Source organism: Anomaloglossus baeobatrachus, chromosome 7 (assembly GCF_048569485.1).
Source record: "Anomaloglossus baeobatrachus isolate aAnoBae1 chromosome 7, aAnoBae1.hap1, whole genome shotgun sequence".
Taxonomy (NCBI): Eukaryota; Metazoa; Chordata; class Amphibia; order Anura; family Aromobatidae; genus Anomaloglossus; species Anomaloglossus baeobatrachus.
Genome location: NC_134359.1, coordinates 8,623,937 through 8,646,079, shown reverse-complemented (window position 1 = coordinate 8,646,079; position 22,143 = coordinate 8,623,937). Strand labels below are relative to the sequence as shown.

General features: G+C 49.8%; 1 protein-coding gene across 2 annotated transcripts in view; it reads left to right on the top strand.

Annotated features, from left to right (window-relative positions):
- SLC15A2 (solute carrier family 15 member 2) overlaps nt 1-17,220 on the top strand; it is a 77,826-nt gene extending 60,606 nt beyond the window's left edge. For both annotated transcript variants that reach the window (XM_075318753.1, XM_075318752.1), the window contains 14 exons: nt 977-1,063; nt 3,031-3,120; nt 3,208-3,252; nt 6,912-6,944; nt 7,570-7,658; nt 7,759-7,840; nt 8,927-9,061; nt 10,420-10,557; nt 12,485-12,531; nt 12,751-12,855; nt 13,166-13,262; nt 15,898-16,050; nt 16,491-16,595; nt 16,686-17,220. In XM_075318753.1, the coding sequence (XP_075174868.1) occupies nt 977-1,063; nt 3,031-3,120; nt 3,208-3,252; nt 6,912-6,944; nt 7,570-7,658; nt 7,759-7,840; nt 8,927-9,061; nt 10,420-10,557; nt 12,485-12,531; nt 12,751-12,855; nt 13,166-13,262; nt 15,898-16,050; nt 16,491-16,595; nt 16,686-16,886 (1,407 nt within the window). In that variant the 3' untranslated portion in view covers nt 16,887-17,220. The remainder of the gene's footprint in view (nt 1-976; nt 1,064-3,030; nt 3,121-3,207; nt 3,253-6,911; nt 6,945-7,569; nt 7,659-7,758; nt 7,841-8,926; nt 9,062-10,419; nt 10,558-12,484; nt 12,532-12,750; nt 12,856-13,165; nt 13,263-15,897; nt 16,051-16,490; nt 16,596-16,685) is intronic.
- Nucleotides 17,221-22,143: the final 4,923 nt, after the last annotated feature.

Genomic DNA, 22,143 nt, shown 5'->3' with positions numbered 1-22,143 from the left:
CTGGTCATGTGACTGCACCGTCCATGGCGCTCAGTGAGCTGTCATTAGTGATCTGCGCTCTGGTCATGTGACTGCACCGTCCATGGCGCTCAGTGACCTGTCACTACTGATCTGCGCTCTGGTCATGTGACTGCACCGTCCATGGCGCTCAGTGACCTGTCACTAGTGATCTGCGCTCTGGTCATGTGACTGCACCGTCCATGGCGCTCAGTGAGCTGTCACTACTGATCTGCGCTTTGGTCATGTGACTGCACCGTCCATGGCGCTCAGTGAGCTGTCACTAGTGATCTGTGCTCTGGTCATGTGACTGCACCGTCCATGGCGCTCAGTGAGCTGTCACTAGTGATCTGTGCTCTGGTCATGTGACTGCACCGTCCATGGCGCTCAGTGACTTGTCACTAGTGATCTGCGCTCTGGTCATGTGACTGCACCGTCCATGGCGCTCAGTGAGCTGTCACTAGTGATCTGCGCTCTGGTCATGTGACTGCACCGTCCATGGCGCTCAGTGAGCTGTCACTAGTGATCTGCGCTCTGGTCATGTGACTGCACCGTCCATGGCGCTCAGTGAGCTGTCACTACTGATCTGTGCTCTGGTCATGTGACTGCACCGTCCATGGCGCTCAGTGAGCTGTCACTACTGATCTGTGCTCTGGTCATGTGACTGCACCGTCCATGGCGCTCAGTGAGCTGTCACTAGTGATCTGCGCTCTGGTCATGTGACTGCACCGTCCATGGCGCTCAGAGAGCTGTCACTACTGATCTGCGCTCTGGTCATGTGACTGCACCGTCCATGGCGCTCAGTGAGCTGTCACTAGTGATCTGCGCTCTGGTCATGTGACTGCACCGTCCATGGCGCTCAGTGAGCTGTCATTAGTGATCTGCGCTCTGGTCATGTGATGCTCAGGAGCGTTAAGACCCTCTGTAGCGCTCCTCGGAGTGACCCTATAGGTGATTATCTGGTGTTGTTTTTTTGTAGTTCGCCATCAAGAACCGCTGGAACCATCGCTCCAAACAATATCCCAAGCGGGAGCACTGGCTGGACTGGGCCTCCGAGAAGCATTCGGTGAGTGCACGGCGGCCGCGGATTCATCACCGATCAGAAACACATCTGATTGGACGAGAGATCGTACAATGGTGCACGGAGAATGAGAGTTATAGTCCGACAATGATGGCGTTCCTGGCGGAGCGAGCGACGGCCTACGACCAACAATAGTCCATCAGCGTCCGGTCACATCGCACCATGGCGCTGACCGCACATCTGCAAACAGCAAAACTGCCTGATTAACCCCTCATGGCCTGGGGATTTTTCATTTTTCTCCGCTGAGCTGCAGATTTCACTGGCCGCAGTCTGGGGGTCCTGCCACGTCCACATTTCACTGTGGTTTATAAGGGAATGTGGAGACCAAAAAATGGCAATTCTGTTGTTACCAAATATTTTTTAAACAAACAGTTTAAACAATTTTGTATTTTGATAGAACCAGCAGAACACTGAGTGCAGCTCTGAAGTATAATACAGGAGTAGGGATGAGCAGACCAGTGGACGTTCGGGCTCAGCCAGACTTTAGTTAAAAGTTGTTTGGTCCAGGTCCTGGACCCCGAACTCCACATAAATCTCCTGGGCAGTAAAATGGCCATAGTAAGGGCTAGGGGGCTGCAATAGGAGGCAACATGGGGGTAAAAGCAGGACAATTGCCCTGCAAACAAATGTGTATAGGGAATAAATTAAAAAAAATATGACGTGAGCTCCTGCCTATTTTTGATAACCAGCGCCGGTAAGGCAGACAGCTGGGGGTCGGTATTATCAGGCTGGGGAGCACCATGGTTATTTGGTTCTTCCCAACCAAAAAATAGCAGCCCACAGCCGCCCCAGAATTGGCGCATCCATTAGAATTCTAGCGCTTTGCCCGGCTCTTTCTGATTGCCCTGTTGTAATGGCAGTCTGGGTAATACTTGAGGGGTTGATATCAGCTGTGAATTGACAGCTGGCATCAAGCCTAGAGGTTAGTAAAGGAGAGACCCCCATTACTAACCCAGCAAGTGAAGAGTTAAAAAACACACACACCAGAAAAAAATGATTTATTTGAATAAAGACTCCGCCACACTCCCTCATTCACCAATTTATTAATTACAAATAAATCCTGGAAGTTAAAATGTAATCAAGTGGTGTAATGTCCCACAATGTCCATCAAATCCTGTGGAGTTTCGCTCTGAGAATGAGGCTCTAGAGGTCACTCACTTCAGTGCCTGCTGCTGACCGCGGGTGTCCTATAAAGCAATCAGCCTGGACTCAGTGTCCGATATGAACCCTGAACTTTACAGTTTGGATTTTCTAATCCCTATAGAGGAAGTAACTCAGGATCAGTAATGTAATGTATGTACACAGTGACTGCACCAGCAGAATAGTGAGTGCAGCTCTGGAGTATAATACAGGAGGTAACTCAGGATCAGTAATGTAATGTATGTACACAGTGACTGCACCAGCAGAATAGTGAATGCAGCTCTGGTGTATAATACAGGAGGTAACTCAGGATCAGTAATGTAATGTATGTACACAGTGACTGCACCAGCAGAATAGTGAGTGCAGCTCTGGAGTATAATACAGGAGGTAACTCAGGATCAGTAATGTAATGTATGTACACAGTGACTGCACCAGCAGAATAGTGAGTACAGCTCTGGAGTATAATACAGGAGGTAACTCAGGATCAGTAATGTAATGTATGTACACAGTGCTGCACCAGCAGAATAGTGAATGCAGCTCTGGTGTATAATACAGGAGGTAACTCAGGATCAGTAATGTAATGTATGTACACAGTGACTGCACCAGCAGAATAGTGAGTACAGCTCTGGAGTATAATACAGGAGGTAACTCAGGATCAGTACAGGAAAAGAAATGTAAGGCATGTACACAGTGCAGAATAGTGAGTGCAGCTCTGGAGTATACATACTCCTGTCATGTGTGGTTGGGGAGGTTGGCGTGAATCAGATTTCCTTTTTCTGCTTTGTACATTTTATCCTTGATTTTCATTTCAGAAAAAACTGATCACAGAGGTGAAGATGGTGACGAAGGTGCTGTTCCTGTACATCCCGCTGCCGATGTTCTGGGCGCTCTTTGACCAGCAGGTATCAGTGACTGGGAATATTGAGGAATGAATGAGGAGGAAACAGTCAGCATTACAATCTTTGCAGTGACGTCATTTCTCCTTTCAGGGATCTCGTTGGACTTTACAAGCTACAAGAATGAACGCAGATTTCGTAAGTGATGATTTTCTGGGATTGATTTCTTTTGTATTTTCTTTAGGTTCGGATCGTCACTTACTGAGTTTCTACAAAGTGTCCGATTCTTCTCCTTGTTGAGCCTCCCACACCACCTCCTATATACAGCAGGAGCCCCCACACAGCCTCCTATATACAGCAGGAGCCCCCACACAGCCTCCTATATACAGCAGGAGCCCCCACACAGCCTCCTATATACAGCAGGAGCCCCCACACAGCCTCCTATATACAGCAGGAGCCCCCACACAGCCTCCTATATACAGCAGGAGCCCCCACACAGCCTCCTATATACAGCAGGAGCCCCCAAACAGCCTCCTATATACAGCAGGAGCCCCCAAACAGCCTCCTATATACAGAAAGAGCCCCCACACAGCCTCCTATATACATCAGGAGCCCCCACACAGCCTCCTATATACAGCAGGAGCCCCCACACAGCCTCCTATATACAGCAGGAGCCCCCACACAGCCTCCTATATACAGCATCAGCCCCCACACAGCCTCCTATATACAGCAGGAGCCCCCACACAGCCTCCTATATACAGCAGGAGCCCCACACAGCCTCCTATATACAGCAGGAGCCCCCACACAGCCTCCTATATACAGCAGGAGCCCCACATAGCCTCCTGTATACAGCATGAGCCCCCACATAGCCTCCTATATACAGCATGAGCCCCCACACAGCCTCCTATATACAGCAGGAGCCCCCACATAGCCTCCTATATACAGCAGGAGCCCCCACACAGCCTCCTATATACAGCAGGAGCCCCCACACAGCCTCCTATATACAGCAGGAGCCCCACATAGCCTCCTGTATACAGCATGAGCCCCCACATAGCCTCCTATATACAGCATGAGCCTCCACATAGCCTCCTATATACAGCAGGAGCCCCCACGTAGCCTCCTATATACAGCATGAGCCTCCACATAGCCTCCTATATACAGCAGGAGCCCCACATAGCCTCCTATATACAGCATGAGCCTCCCACACCACCTCCTATATACAGCAGGAGCCCCACATAGCCTCCTATATACAGCAGGAGCCCCACATAGCCTCCTATATACAGCATGAGCCCCCACACCACCTCCTATATACAGCAGGAGCCCCCATATAGCCTGCTATATACAGCAGGAGCCCCACACAGCCTCCTATATACAGCAGGAGCCCCACACAGCCTCCTATATACAGCAGGAGCCTCACATAGCCTCCTATATACAGCAGGAGCCCCCACATAGCCTCCTATATACAGCATGAGCCCCCACACAGCCTCCTATATACAGCATGAGCCCCCACACAGCCTCCTATATACAGCATGAGCCTCCACATAGCCTCCTATATACAGCAGGAGCCCCACATAGCCTCCTATATACAACAGGAGCCCCCACACAGCCTCCTATATACAGCAGGAGCCCCACATAGCCTCCTGTATACAGCATGAGCCCCCACATAGCCTCCTATATACAGCAGGAGCCCCACACAGCCTCCTATATACAGCAGGAGCCCCACATAGCCTCATATATACAGCAGGAGCCCCCACACCGCCTCATATATACAGCAGGAGCCCCCATATAGCCTCCTATATACAGCAGGAGCCCCCATATAGCCTCCTATATACAGCAGGAGCCCCCATATAGCCTCCTATATACAGCAGGAGCCCCACACAGCCTCCTATATACAGCAGGAGCCCCACATAGCCTCCTATATACAGCAGGAGCCCCCACACAGCCTCCTATATACAGCAGGAGCCCCACACAGCCTCCTATATACAGCAGGAGCCCCACACAGCCTCCTATATACAGCAGGAGCCTCACATAGCCTCCTATATACAGCAGGAGCCCCCACATAGCCTCCTATATACAGCATGAGCCCCCACACAGCCTCCTATATACAGCATGAGCCCCCACACAGCCTCCTATATACAGCATGAGCCTCCACATAGCCTCCTATATACAGCAGGAGCCCCACATAGCCTCCTATATACAACAGGAGCCCCCACACAGCCTCCTATATACAGCAGGAGCCCCACATAGCCTCCTGTATACAGCATGAGCCCCCACATAGCCTCCTATATACAGCAGGAGCCCCACACAGCCTCCTATATACAGCAGGAGCCCCACATAGCCTCATATATACAGCAGGAGCCCCCACACCGCCTCATATATACAGCAGGAGCCCCCATATAGCCTCCTATATACAGCAGGAGCCCCCATATAGCCTCCTATATACAGCAGGAGCCCCCATATAGCCTCCTATATACAGCAGGAGCCCCACACAGCCTCCTATATACAGCAGGAGCCCCACATAGCCTCCTATATACAGCAGGAGCCCCCACACAGCCTCCTATATACAGCAGGAGCCCCACATAGCCTCCTGTATACAGCATGAGCCCCCACATAGCCTCCTATATACAGAATGAGCCTCCACATAGCCTCCTATATACAGAATGAGCCTCCACATAGCCTCCTATATACAGCAGGAGCCCCACACAGCCTCCTATATACAGCAGGAGCCCCACACAGCCTCCTATATACAGCAGGAGCCCCACATAGCCTCCTATATACCGCAGGAGCCCCCACACAGCCTCCTATATACAGCAGGAGCCCCACATTGCCTCCTGTATAAAGCATGAGCCCCCACATAGCCTCTTATATACGGCATGAGCCTCCACATAGCCTCCTATATACAGCAGGAGCCCCCACATAGCCTCCTATATACAGCATGAGCCCCCACACAGCCTCCTATATACAGCATTAGCCCCCACATAGCCTCCTATATACAGCATGAGCCCCCACATAGCCTCCTATATACAGCATGAGCCCCCACATAGCCTCCTATATACAGCATGAGCCCCCCACACGGCCTTCTATATACAGCAGGAGCCCCCACACAGCCTCCTATATAGAGCAGGAGCCCCCATACCACCTCCTATATACAACAGGAGCCCCCACATGGCCTGCTATACAGAGCAGGAGCCCCCACACAGCCTCCTATATACAGCAGGAGCCCCCACACGGCCTCCTATATACAGCAGGAGCCCCACACATCCCATACACATATAAAAACCCGTCAAAGAGGGGAGGAGCCAGCACTGCCTGAGAATGGTATGCAAAAAAAATTTTTTTTAGTGTAAATTCACAATTATTCCAACTGTACTATAAAAAGTATAGTAAAGAATATGTATTACTATATAAATACTTTATACGTATAAAAGCCCCACATACTCCCTCTCTTCCGTTCCTCCACTTCTTCTTGATGCCGGTGCACACGCTGGCGCTGGCTGATGACGTCATTGCGCCGGTGACAGGAGCTCCCCTGGATCTGAGCTGCGGGGCTGTATTTTCGGCAGTGTCGCTGCCTGGTGATCTGCACCGGGTGAAGGGGAGCGAGGTGAGTATGTGCTGCATTATAATCAGGGTACTCGTGGGCCCCCTGGAGCCCCGGCGGTCGTCCAGATTGCCCTCGTTATATTCCGCCTGTGGTTGGCAGTGGTAGTTTTGCTGCGGATCCTGGTGTATATGAATATGGATGAGATGCAGATTTCCCAGTGCATTCTGGGAGTGGATTCTGACTTTTTTGGCCGCAGAATTTACAATGTGAAATGATTACAATTTATGAATTGTGGATTTATGTTTCTTTTCAGGGAGGATTTGTGATTCAGCCGGACCAGATGCAGGTAGGCTGTATATCAGTATACACCAGGGGCGTACAGAGAAAACAGGGGGCCTCATAGCAGAATTTCTAATTGGGCCCCCCACCCAAAAAAATAAAATAAAATATCTGCTGGGTCACAGAAGAGTATATTTCACAACTTTTAAAGATAACACATAACAGCAGAATAGGGACTACAGCTCTGGAGGTGACTGGAGGATAAGGTACAATGTAACAGCAGAATAGTGACTGCAGCTCTGGAGGATAAGACAAGATGGAACAGCAGAATAGTGACTGCAGCTCTAGAGGTGACTGGAGGATAAGGCATGATGTAACAGGAGAATAGTGAGTGCAGCTCTAGAGGTGACTGGAGGATAAGACACGATGTAACAGGAGAATAGTGAGTGGAGCTCTGGAGGTGACTGGAGGATAAGGCATGATGTAACAGCAGAATAGGGAGTGCAGCTCTGGAGGTGACTGGAGGATAAGGCATGATGTAACAGCAGAATAGGGAGTGCAGCTCTGGAGGTGACTGGAGGATAAGGCATGATGTAACAGGAGAATAGTGAGTGCAGCTCTGGAGGTGACTGGAGGATAAAACCTTTGTAACTCCAGACTGGTTCACGATGAATCTCTCCCTTCTCTATCAGATCCTGAATCCTCTGCTCATTCTCATCCTGATCCCGATCTTCGACCTCGGCATCTACCCGCTGATCAAACTCTGCAAGATCAATTTTAAGTGAGCAGTGATGGGGTTAATAATCTGACTATCTATTCTCATATGGGGAGGGGGGAGATGAATAATACAAGGGAGGAATAATCACTCTCATCATCCACAGGCCTATTCCCAAAATGACAATTGGGATGATCCTGGCAGCTCTGGCGTTTGCAGTTGCTACAGTTGTAGAGATAAAAACTAATGTAAGTGACAGAGCTCAGTGTATCTAATCTTATCCTGTGTGATACTGTCTGCTGAGCTGTGTATCTAATCCTCTCCTGTGTGATACTGTCTGCTGAGCTGTGTATCTAATCCTCTCCTGTGTGATACTGTCTTCTGAGCTGTGTATCTAATCCTCTCCTGTGTGATACTGTCTGCTGAGCTGTGTATCTAATCCTCTCCTGTGTGATACTGTCTGCTGAGCTGTGTATCTAATCCTATCCTGTGTGATACTGTCTGCTGAGCTCTGTATCTAATCCTCTCCTGTGTGATACTGTCTGCTGAGCTGTGTATCTAATCCTATCCTGTGTGATACTGTCTGCTGAGCCGTGTATCTAATCCTATCCTGTGTGATACTGTGTGCTGAGCCGTGTATCTAATCCTCTCCTGTGTCATACTGTCTGCTGAGCTGTGCATCTAATCCTATTCTGTGTGATACTGTGTGCTGAGCCGTGTATCTAATCCTCTCCTGTGTGATCCTGTCTGCTGAGCCGTGTATCTAATCCTCTCCTTTGTGATACTGTCTGCTGAGCCGTGTATCTAATCCTCTCCTGTGTGATACTGTCTGCTGAGCTGCATATCTAATCCTATCCTGTGTGATACTGTCTGCTGAGCTGCATATCTAATCCTCTCCTGTGTGATACTGTCTGCTGAGCTGTGTATCTAATCCTCTCCTGTGTGCTGAGCTGTGTATCTAATCCTCTCCTGTGTGATACTGTCTGCTGAGCCGTGTATCTAATCCTCTCCTGTGTGATACTGTCTTCTGAGCTGTGTATCTAATCCTCTCCTGTGTGATACTGTGTGCTGAGCCGTGTATCTAATCCTCTCCTGTGTGATACTGTCTTCTGAGCTGTGTATCTAATCCTCTCCTGTGTGCTGAGCTGTGTATCTAATCCTCTCCTGTGTGATACTGTGTGCTGAGCTGTGTATCTAATCCTCTCCTGTGTGATACTGTGTGCTGAGCTGTGTATCTAATCCTCTCCTGTGTGATACTGTGTGCTGAGCTGTGTATCTAATCCTATGTGATAGTAAATTCCAGAGAAGTCACCGGAAGGTTCTATCATCCACAGGAAACAAATCCCGTCGTTCCAAAAACCGGAGAAAGTTTCCTGCAGGTTCTGAACTTTGCAAATCAGGAAGTTACAATCAGTTCTCAAGGAAACAGTCCAGTGAATCAACCGGTGCTGAACCCCGAGGACTTCAAGGTAAGAAAGACGAGACCTGTACACACCCGCGGGACATCTACAGCCGGACAGGGGATGCCCAGCTTATACCGGCTGTACATATATAATTATATACAGGAGATGCCCGGGTTATACCGGCTGTACATATATAATTATATACAGGAGATGCCCGGGTTATACCGGCTGTACATATATCATTATATACAGGAGATGCCCAGGTTATACCGGCTGTACATATATAATTATATACAGGAGATGTCCGGGTTATACCGGCTGTACATATATAATTATATACAGGAGATGCCTGGGTTATACCAGCTGTAGATATATAATTATATACAGGAGATGCCCAGGTTATACCAGCTGTACATATATAATTATATACAGGAGATACCCAGGTTATACCGGCTGTACATATATAATTATATACAGGGGATGCCCAGGTTATACCGGCTGTACATATATAATTATATACAGGAGATGCCCGGGTTATACCGGCTGTACATATATAATTATATACAGGAGATGCCCAGGTTATACCAGCTGTACATATATAATTATATACAGGAGATGCCCAGGTTATACCAGCTGTACATATATAATTATATACAGGAGATGCCCAGGTTATACCGGCTGTACATATATAATTATATACAGGAGATGCCCAGGTTATACCAGCTGTACATATATAATTATATACAGGAGATGTCCAGGTTATACCGGCTGTACATATATAATTATATACAGGAGATACCCAGGTTATACCGGCTGTACATATATAATTATATACAGGAGATGCCCGGGTTATACCGGCTGTACATATATAATTATATACAGGAGATGCCCAGGTTATACCGGCTGTACATATATAATTATATACAGGAGATGTCCAGGTTATACCGGCTGTACATATATAATTATATACAGGAGATGCCCAGGTTATACCGGCTGTACATATATAATTATATACAGGAGATGTCCAGGTTATACCGGCTGTACATATATAATTATATACAGGAGATGCCCAGGTTATACCGGCTGTACATATATAATTATATACAGGAGATGTCCAGGTTATACCGGCTGTACATATATAATTATATACAGGAGATGTCCAGGTTATACCGGCTGTACATATATAATTATATACAGGAGATGCCCAGGTTATACCGGCTGTACATATATAATTATATACAGGAGATGTCCAGGTTATACCGGCTGTACATATATAATTATATACAGGAGATGCCCAGGTTATACCGGCTGTACATATATAATTATATACAGGAGATGCCCAGGTTATACCGGCTGTACATATATAATTATATACAGGAGATGCCCGGGTTATACCGTCTGTGTAATGTGATTTTCTTCTGCAGGATCCTGAATACTTGAAGTTGAATATCACGGATACACAAGAAGTGCACATCACTCGGGGAGGAGCTCACATCTGCAGCTTCCCCCTTACATCTAAAACAGCTTATTCCGTCCTCGTAGAAGACACAAGATGCATACACGTAAGTGGCACAAAATGAGGAGATGATAGAGAGATAATACACAGGTGAGACACACAATACACAGGTGAGACACATAATACACAGGTGAGACACGTAATACACAGGTGAGACACACAATACATAGGTGAGACACGTAATACACAGGTGAGACACGTAATACACAGGTGAGGCACGTAATACACAGGTGAGGCACGTAATACACAGGTGATACACGTAATACACAGGTGATACACACAATACACAGGTGAAACACATAATGCACAGGTGATACACACAATACACAGGTGAGACACGTAATACACAGGTGAGACACATAATACACAGGTGAGACACACAATACACAGGTGAGACACACAATACACAGGTGAGACACACAATACACAGGTGAGACACACAATACACAGGTGAGACACATAATACACAGGTGAGACACATAATACACAGGTGATACACATAATACACAGGTGATACACATAATACACAGGTGATACACAATACACAGGGGATACACATAATACACAGGTGAGACACATAATACACAGGGGATACACATAATACACAGGTGAGACACATAATACACAGGTGAGACACACAATACACAGGTGAGACACATAATACACAGGTGAGACACATAATACACAGGTGATACACAATACACAGGGGATACACATAATACACAGGTGAGACACACAATACACAGGTGAGACACACAATACACAGGTGATACACACAATACACAGGTGAGACACACAATACACAGGTGATACACACACTACACAGGTGAGACACGTAATACACAGGTGAGACACATAATACACAGGTGAGACACACAATACACAGGTGAGACACACAATACACAGGTGAGACACACAATACACAGGTGAGACACACAATACACAGGTGAGACACATAATACACAGGTGAGACACATAATACACAGGTGAGACACATAATACACAGGTGATACACATAATACACAGGTGATACACACAATACACAGGGGATACACATAATACACAGGGGATACACATAATACACAGGTGAGACACATAATACACAGGGGATACACATAATACACAGGTGAGACACATAATACACAGGTGAGACACACAATACACAGGTGAGACACATAATACACAGGTGAGACACATAATACACAGGTGATACACAATACACAGGGGATACACATAATACACAGGTGAGACACACAATACACAGGTGAGACACACAATACACAGGTGATACACACAATACACAGGTGATACACACAATACACAGGTGAGACACACACTACACAGGTGATACACATAATACACAGGGGATACACATAATACACAGGTGAGACACACAATACACAGGGGATACACAATACACAGGTGAGACACACAATACACAGGTGAGACACACAATACACAGGTGAGACACACAATACACAGGTGAGACACACAATACACAGGTGATACACACAATACACAGGTGAGACACACAATACACAGGTGAGACACACAATACACAGGTGAGACACACAATACACAGGTGAGACACACAATACACAGGTGAGACACACAATACACAGGTGAGACACGCAATACACAGGTGAGACATGTAATACACAGGTGAGACACACAATACACAGGTGAGACACATAATGCACAGGTGAGACACATAATGCACAGGTGAGACACACAATACACAGGTGAGACACACAATACACAGGTGAGACACACAATACACAGGTGAGACACACAATACACAGGTGAGACACGTAATAAACAGGTGATGCAGGGATGGAAAGCAGCCGCACACTTCACCCCGTGTACCACGACCTCAGGCCTCTGATCCACCATCGCACAGCGGTTGTGATCGGGTGCGGACGGGGAGTAGATTTTCAAACAACCAATCACTGGATAAGATTCTTCTCTTCTAGACTAAAGATCCCAATGAAAAGCCTTCGAATGGGCAGGCGTCTGTGAGGTAGGTGCCTGCGCCCGGGTCTCACTGGCCGTACATTGTGTCCACACGTGTGCACCACGCTTACATCTTCAGATTTTACCAGCGCCCTCTCTGCAATGTCAGGGCTGCAGTGGAGACTGACACGGGGCGGGGGAGGGGATGTGACCGCTGTACTCGGGGGACGGCACCTCGCCGCTCAGCACATGGGATTATTGTTCCTGACGTCATTATTTCCACCAGGTTCATCAATCTGCTCAATGTGAACATCGATGTGGGAATTGGAGGAAAAAATGTCACTGCAGAGCCGGGCAAAGTATCGGGAGAAATCCAACTGAAGAGAGGAAAGTAAGTGCACCCCCCCAAATTAAAGGGATGGTTTTGAAAGTGAACCATCCCTTTAATTTGCCAAAACATAACTACTGAATAAAGATTGGGGCTGCAGACGATTGCTGACACACCCAGGTAAAATCTACGTAATGCGCTGCACTGTTCCAGAGTCTCACTTTCTGGCAGCTGTAAAACCCCAATCTTTAATATGAAGCAGTAAAGTGAGAACAAACTCCTGTGATAGTGGCGGGGGTGGAGGTCCCTGTATCTGGGCTGTGGAGCCCCCCGGTCTATGTGCAGACACCTCATCCTCTGCTCCTCTCTCCAGGATCATTGCGAAGAGTCTGACTGGGAACACAGAGGACTACGACATTGACCTGGGACTGCTGGATTTCGGAGGCGCGTACACCGCTGTACTGAAAAGCGTAAGTGACTTTTCTGTTTGGTCTTCTCCAGATCCCAACAGGACTGTAGACAGCAGGACATCCATGATACAAGCAGAATCCATTAATCCTTCCATTGTCTGCACAATATTTCAGTAGTCGGTGCTTCAGAGCTGCACTCTCAATTCTGTTCCTCTTTGTTTCTCAGCAGCAATACATCACTTCCATTTCTTTCCCTATTGGTTCGTGACGTTGCTGTTTTTACTTCTATCCAGTTAATGTAGTACAGTGAGGAAGGGACAGCGGCCTGACAGTCCACGCTGGACACTGAGCCTTTCTTCTAGGGCTCCGGGTCACTCCTCCCAGGAGCGTGCTACGGTGGCCTGACAGTCCACACTGGGCGCAGAACCTTCCTTCTAGGGCTCCGGGTCACTCCTCTCAGGAGCGTGCTACGGTGGCCTGACTGCCCACGCTGGACACTGAGCCTTTCTTCTAGGGCTCCGGGTCACTCCTCCCAGGAGCGTGATACGGTGGCCTGACAGTCCACACTGGGCGCAGAACCTTCCTTCTAGGGCTCCGGGTCACTCCTCTCAGGAGCGTGCTACGGTGGCCTGACTGCCCACGCTGGACACTGAGCCTTTCTTCTAGTGCTCCGGGTCACTCCTCCCAGGAGCGTGATACGGTGGCCTGACAGCCCACGCTGGGCGCAGAACCTTTCTTCTAGGGCTCCGGGTCACTCCTCCCAGGGGCGTGTTACAGCGGCCTGACAGTCCACACTGGACGCTGAGCCTTCCTTCTAGGGCTCCGGTCACTCCTCCCAGGAGCGTGATACGGTGGCCTGACAGGTGACGCTGGGCGCAGAACCTTTCTTCTAGGGCTCCGGTCACTCCTCCCAGGAGCGTGCTACGGTGGCCTGACTGCCCACACTGGGCGCTGAGCTTTCCTTCTAGGGCTCCGGTCACTCCTCCCAGGAGCGTGATACGGTGGCCTGACAGTCCACACTGGGCGCAGAACCTTCCTTCTAGGGCTCCGGGTCACTCCTCTCAGGAGCGTGCTACGGTGGCCTGACTGCCCACGCTGGACACTGAGCCTTTCTTCTAGGGCTCCAGGTCACTCCTCCCAGGAGCGTGATATGGTGGCCTGACAGGCGACGCTGGGCGCTGAGCTTTGCTTCTAGTGCTCCGGTCACTCCTCCCAGGAGCGTGCTACGGTGGCCTGACAGGCGACACTGGGCGCTGAGCCTTCCTTCTAGGGCTCCAGGTCACTCCTCCCAGGAGCGTGCTACGGTGGCCTGACTGCCCACACTGGGCGCTGAGCCTTCCTTCTAGGGCTCTGGGTCACTCCTCCCAGGAGCGTGCTACGGTGGCCTGACAGCCCACACTGGGCGCTGAGCTTTGCTTCTAGGGCTCTGGGTCACTCCTCCCAGGAGCGTGCTACGGTGGCCTGACTGCCCACGCTGGGCGCAGAACCTTTCTTCTAGTGCTCCGGTCACTCCTCCCAGGAGCATGATACGGTGGCCTGACAGGTGACGCTGGGCGCTGAGCTTTCCTTCTAGTGCTCCGGTCACTCCTCCCAGGAGCGTGCTACGGTGGCCTGACTGCCCATGCTGGGCGCTGAGCCTTCCTTCTAGGGCTCCGGGTCACTCCTCCCAGGAGCGTGATACGGTGGCCTGACAGGTGACGCTGGGCGCTGAGCTTTCCTTCTAGTGCTCCGGTCACTCCTCCCAGGAGTGTGATACGGTGGCCTGACTGCCCATGCTGGGCGCTGAGCCTTCCTTCTAGGGCTCCGGGTCACTCCTCCCAGGAGCGTGGTACGGTGGCCTGACTGCCCATGCTGGGCGCTGAGCCTTCCTTCTAGGGCTCCGGGTCACTCCTCCCAGGAGCGTGGTACGGTGGCCTGACTGCCCATGCTGGGCGCTGAGCTTTGCTTCTAGTGCTCTGGGTCACTCCTCCCAGGAGTGTGCTACGGTGGCCTGACAGGCGACGCTGGGCACTGAGCTTTGCTTCTAGTGCTCCGGTCACTCCTCCCAGGAGCGTGCTACGGTGGCCTGACAGGCGACGCTGGGCGCTGAGCCTTCCTTCTAGTGCTCTGGGTCACTCCTCCCAGGAGCGTGCTACGGTGGCCTGACTGCCCATGCTGGGCGCTGAGCTTTGCTTCTAGGGCTCCGGGTCACTCCTCCCAGGAGCGTGCTACGGTGGCCTGACTGCCCACACTGGGCACTGAGCCTTCCTTCTAGGGCTCTGGGTCACTCCTCCCAGGAGCGTGCTACGGTGGCCTGACTGCCCACGCTGGGCGCTGAGCCTTCCTTCTAGTGCTCCGGTCACTCCTCCCAGGAGCGTGCTACGGTGGCCTGACTGCCCATGCTGGGCGCTGAGCTTTGCTTCTAGTGCTCCGGTCACTCCTCCCAGGAGCGTGCTACGGTGGCCTGACAGCCCATGCTGGGCGCTGAGCTTTGCTTCTAGTGCTCCGGTCACTCCTCCCAGGAGCGTGATACGGTGGCCTGACAGCCCATGCTGGGCGCTGAGCTTTGCTTCTAGTGCTCCGGTCACTCCTCCCAGGAGCGTGATACGGTGGCATTCTGACCCAGTCTGTGTATGCGCAGCCTCCTCCATCACCGCTCTGGTATACGTCCTCCTCATTATTCCTGTACTGGACTTTTATTTTTTCTTGTTTCCAGATTGACAATGTAAATAAAGTTATTGAAGCCATCAAAATAGAAGACGTCGCTGCGAACAGCTTCCACGTGGCGTGGCAGGTGCCGCAGTACTTCCTGATGAGCGCCGGGGAGGTCATGTTTTCCGTCACCGGCCTGGAGTTCTCGTATTCCCAGGTAATGGCTCAGGAGAGTTGTAGTATATAGGGCCGGACTGGGGCGTACCGGGCCCTGACCTGGAAATGTTTGGGGGCCCCTGCAGCGGGTGCACTCCAAGCTCTGGAGGGGGGTTGTATTATCGGTGGTATAGTGCCCCCTACAGACAGACATTCCCTGCCAGCTGTAGACCAGGCGTCCATCACGGGCCCACCGAGTATTCCCCCAGCCCACCCAGTATAAGTGATGCTCTTCACCATTGACTCCACTACTGACAAATGAATGCGATTACTCTCCGGATGGGAGTAGTAGTGATTGTAGTCATTTATCCGAGCTCTTCCAGCGTCAGACTAGTTGGGCCCAAGTGACACATGTAACGGGGCGAGGTGGACATTAGTGGGATTATAGTCACTAGAATATTCCGGAAATAGGCGAGTGACTTCTGCCTCCCCCCCTCGCAGGCTCCCACCAGTATGAAGTCCGTCCTCCAGGCCGGCTGGCTCCTGACCGTCGCCTTCGGGAACGTGATTGTGCTGATTGTCGCCCAGGCGGGATCTCTGGAGCAGGTATGACGATATCACCCGTAGGACCCCTGCCCCGAGCAGCGGAGACCACAGCGCTGACATGTGAATGACCGCGTGTTTCTCACCCCACAGTGGGCGGAGTTCATCCTCTTCGGGGCCCTTCTGGTCGCCGTCAGCATCATCTTCTCCATTATGGGCTATTTCTACGTCCCTGTAAATCCTGACGACCTGAAGGACGAGGACGAGAACGAGGAGGAGAACAAGAAGAAGATCCCGGATTTCTACGAAATGAGTCAAGATTTCAACATAGAGGAGAAGAAGACGAAGATCTAGCGGGAGAAGGCGGAATAAGCTGTGGCCTCGGGGGTCATTACTAGTGTTCTGGGGGCGACGTATAATGCCGCCACGCTCGGCTCGCTCATTCTCCATTTTCTCTTCCTTATGATGAACTTGACGCTCGTCTCCATTGTAGACACTTTAGAAGCACAAACGATCAGCTCCCATGGGGCCAATTGCTGCACATTGGCCAGACTGTAATCAGAGGAGTGCGGGGGTCCGGGCCACGCTCGGGGGGGCCGCGCTCTTGTAATTCATGTACATTACCGTAAATACTGTGACACATTGTACTGTGTATAAATAAAGGCAGAAAATCAGAAATGTCTGGGATTGTAGGATCGGAAAATGAATCCGCGCAAAATGGCGAAGATCAAAAGTTGGTGACGGTCGTGGCGGCTTTTGTGGCGTTTACCAAGATGTAAGAAACGTTCAGAAGTCACAGAATCTAGTGCAATAACCGCAGATCAATGAGGAAACGCGGCAGAAAATGGAAGCCTTCCTGAAGGGGGCATCTAGTCTGGCGGATCGGAAACAGACATTTTTATTTTTCATGTATTTAGTGTGGAGAATATATCTGTAAAATGATTTCGCTCGCCTCGCAATATTCCAGGGAGCGATCTCCGGCGCTTGGCCATCGGCATTGGGTGCGAATATGCTTTCTTAGCTTATTGATTAACTTGCCCAATAGATGGCCGTTTTTTGGGCAGCAGTTTAACAAACAGTCCTTAGTGTTATGCCCCTCAGTAATCACCTCACACTGATCAGAGATCTAGTAGATTAATCTCTATAAGTAAAGCAGAAAATGTCCTGAGGGATCTGAAATCTCCTCACAGACTGCCCAGAGCAGCCAATCAGAGTGCAGCTTTCACTTTACCTCGGCAGCTCCAATGCTGAAGGCCGCAGTCTGGTGACCTCAGGTGATCTGTGGTAACCGTCGAGGCGAGCGGACAAGAAGGAAGGTATTTGTGAATATTAAAAGGTTAAAAGATCTGTTGAAATGGATAAAAAAGGGTCGAGAGATTATAGAACGCGTCCATATTGTTCTAAAACAACGGATGTTTCGAGGCAGCGGACACACAAGTGAGCGGACGCATGAGTGAGCGGACACACAAGTGAGCGGACGCATGAGTGAGCGGACACACAAGTGAGCGGACGCATGAGTGAGCGGACACACAAGTGAGCGGACGCATGAGTGGGTTGGCGCATGAGTGAGTGGAAAATCATGGACTGATCACAAACAAACGCGTCTGTGTAATCAGCACAAAAAAACTTTAACCCCTTCACCCACAGGCGATTTTTCGTTTTTTCCTCCCCTTCTTCTGAGAGCCTTTTTTTTATTTTTCCGTCAATCTTGCCATATGAGGGCCTATTTTTTGCGCACTTTATGACCGTCCCTGGTAGTAAGTTACCTTCAAGCAGCAAATGATCCGTTATTTTTCCGTGCCTTGTTCGCGGCCTCCGGCGCACACAGCGCGAGGCTTCTGGAGTCGTGAGGATTTACATTTTGTTGGCGGTAGAAATAATATCGGCCTCATAAATCTGCTCTGATAAATCACGGTGATCATACGGAAAGGTCGGATATAACTGCTGGAGGCCGCACACAAAGGAACGAACCCTCAGACGTTAACGAGAGCGACGCTCCTCTGTGCAGAGAGAAGACGGTCTGGAGAAATTGCCTCCTGTCCGATCCGGTGATGGAATAAACAAAGGGGCAAAATCCATAAAACTGACTCCGGAGTTCAGCTCTGAGGCTGCGACGCTCCGTGTTACATTGCAGGCCCTGCAAAGTTCTGCAACTGTCCATGGACTTTGTGCATTAATGCCTCATTATTTTCAACATCTCTGCTTGCTGACAGCGAATAGTGAGATTCTTGTTATATTCAGAAGGCTCCTACCTGACGTACAGAGTATTTAAGGAAGCTCTGCTGACAGAAGGTTCCATAATACAAGAAGCAGGGTTCCTCAGCAGCACAGAGTATTTCAGGAAATACGTGGTCACATCCTATGAAAGCTGACAGAAGGTTCCATAGTACAAGGAGCAGGGTCTCTCAGCGGCACAGAGTATTTCAGGAAATAAGTGGTCACATCCTGTGAAAGGTGACAGAAGGCTCCATAGTACAAGGAGCAGGGACCCTCGGCAGCACAAAGTATTTCAGGAAATAAGTGGTCACATCCTGTGAAAGGTGACAGAAGGCTCCATAGTACAAGGAGCAGGGACCCTCAGCAGCACAAAGTATTTCAGGAAATGCGTGGTCACACCCTGTGATAGATGAAAGAAGGTTCCATTGTACAAGAAGCAGGGACCCTCAGCAGCGCAGAGTATTTCAGGAGCTGGAGACGACTGATGACATGGAATGTAAAAACATTTTAATTTGGAGAATCCAATCCCTCGATGATCTAAGAACCATTATCGGTCTTTTGCTGCACCCAGGGCAGGAGTCTGCACAGAACGGCGCGGGTGCCATGTAGCGGTGTGGTGGGCGCATTGTGCCCGCTGGCTCCGGACCAGCGTCGGGTAATGGATTCTGAGTAAACAGAATTGATTGATTTCATCAGGACACGATGCATAAAGGAGCAGAGTCCATAAATTACACCAAGTCCGCTCCATAAAGGCGTCATAAATCACAAAACAAGCGGAGAGAAGACGGCAGCGTCACACACAGAGCGGCACGTCCCCAACCAGGGCACAGAATGGTGCCAGAGCTCACCCATCACTGCAAATACAAGCCCAAGCATCACCCGCTGCTGGCACGGACATACACACTGTATGGCGAAAAGTATGTGCCCCCCACATCCACCAACGGGGGCTTCTCTGCCCTCCTCACATAGACATTAATATGGAGAAATGTATGTGCCCCCCCACATCCACCAACAGGGGCTTCTCTGCCCTCCTCACATAGACAATATAGCGAAAAGTATGTGCCCCCCACATCCACCAACAGGGACTTCTCTGCCCTCCTCACATAGACATTAATATGGAGAAAAGTATGTGCCCCCCTTCACACATCCACCTCCGTGGACTTCTCTGTCCTCATCTACATCCATAGACATTAATATGGAGAAAAGTATGTGCCCCCCATATCCACCAACGGGGGCTTCTCCGTCCTCCACACATAGACATTAATATGGAGAAAAGTATGTGCCCCCCACATTCACTTCCAGGGGCTTCTCTGTGCTCATCTACATCCATAGACATTATTAAGGAGAAAGTATGTGCCCCCCCACACCCACCAACGGGGGCTTCTCTGTCCTCCATCCGTAGACATTAATATGGAAAAAAATATGTGCCCCCCACATCAACCTCCGGGGTCTTCTCTGTCCTTATCTACATCTATAGACATTAACATGGAGAAAGGTATGTGCCCCCCCCCCCCCCCCACATCCACATCCGATGTCCTCCATCCATAGACATTAATATGGAGTCGTCCTCTGCAGATATAGCGGTTCGGCTCTTCTGGGATTTCTACAGGATTTTGGAGGCGTCTGTGGGGATTTTTACCCCTTTATCCAGCAGATCATTAGTGTGGTGACCCTGATGTTGGGGGGCTGGGGTCACAGTCTCCGTGCACCCCTGTGGCTGCCCTATTGCATACACACTGCCACGTGACGCTCCACGGATCAGTGGTGCTTCTCTCGGACCGCGCTGTTCTTCGTGTCTGTATCCGGTCGTATCGGGGACTTTACACATTTTCTTTGTCACTTTTGTAGGAATTTTCCGCTGCCGTGTGCAGATGTGATGCAGCCACCGGCCGCCGCTGATTCTGTAATTATCTTTTCATTTTCAGCCTTTTAATGGGATGGAACAATGGTAATTATGTTCTGGAAAATCAGATTATCAGTGAGTGTAAGACGCCGGGGAAGGAGCCGCTCGGCCCCAGGGACTGGAAACCTGTGGAGGAAAGGAGGCTCCTCTCCGCACCCCTCGGTGGCTGCACACGACGCGTCTCCGGTCCAGTTACTGAATAATTACAATATAAGCACCAAAAAAACATTTGCTCCTTTTATTTTTAGCTGTAACATCACGTGAAGAAAGAAAACATCCGGAACCAACACCCGGACAGAGCGAACAAGGAGGGCGGCACCATGGGGCCAGAAAATCAAGTTACTGCCAGTGTAATTGGGATTTTTTGCTTCACCCATGACGGAACCAGAGAGGACAGTGGGTTCACGGTGCCTGGAGGGACCACATGATGCCATGCTCCAAAAGGGAAGATTAGAGCATGACCCCATGTGCAACCGATAGGAGCGGCTGTGTACATCTGCCCAATAGTAATGGGGGGAGCAGACACCCCCACCAGGGGAACCAGATCACAAGAACAAGGCAAATGATGGAAATACCAGTCCATATAGAAATGGAAGCATTATGGGCAGAGATCTGAGATCATCGCACAAAGTGCGGAGAGTAAGTTCTCGAGACCGATGATGTTTTGTTTCTTTTTATCCAGGAAAACCAGGTCAAGTGTCGTGACCACCCGATCTACTAGAATGGTAAAAAAGGAGGACTTGCCTGTAGCTTGAAGCCACCGTCCTCCAAACCGAGGTCAGAGCCACACGGAGGAGTAATGACCTATATGGAAGCAGGACACGAAGGCACAGAGGATCTAACCCTACACCAAGTGCTCAGACCCGTAAAGGGTCTTCATCCAAAAGAAGCTTTTGGAAACCTCCCACCTACGGAGGAGCTACTGGTCTATAGTTAAAAAAAGTCCCCAAGGCATGGACCTTTCTTGTACAGGTGGAGAGGTCCAAACCCCTTTTGCAGGAGTAGAATATTTCAGCTCTTCAGGAGCAATCCTCCAAACCCTGGTGGTGATGGTGGTTCCACGTCTAATGATGGAGATTGGAAACTTAAGACATAAAATTGAGCCTTGAAATAAGAGATTGTAAGTTTCCCGAGAAACCCAGGTCCAGGCCATCCTCAGCCTAAAGGATATAAGCAGAAGAGTCCTCGCTCGATGTGCAGCGCCGAGACAATTCCTTTCTGCAAACATGAGAATCTTTTCTATTTCCGCCATCGATTGTCTTGATCTTGTGACGGGAGAATTAAAAACCGGATGGGCGTCAGCTATGCCCTGAACTATATATACGATCACCATACGAGCGGCTCCATATGGACTGACATAGCCAGTGATGTCCATGGCAGAGGAGATTGCAGGCAGCTCTGTGGTAGTACCGTGGCAGTGGAGATGTGGATATCCTCCGCTATAGGACTGTATAATGTGTCCATAGCTGTCTCCAGCTTAGAACCCTCCAG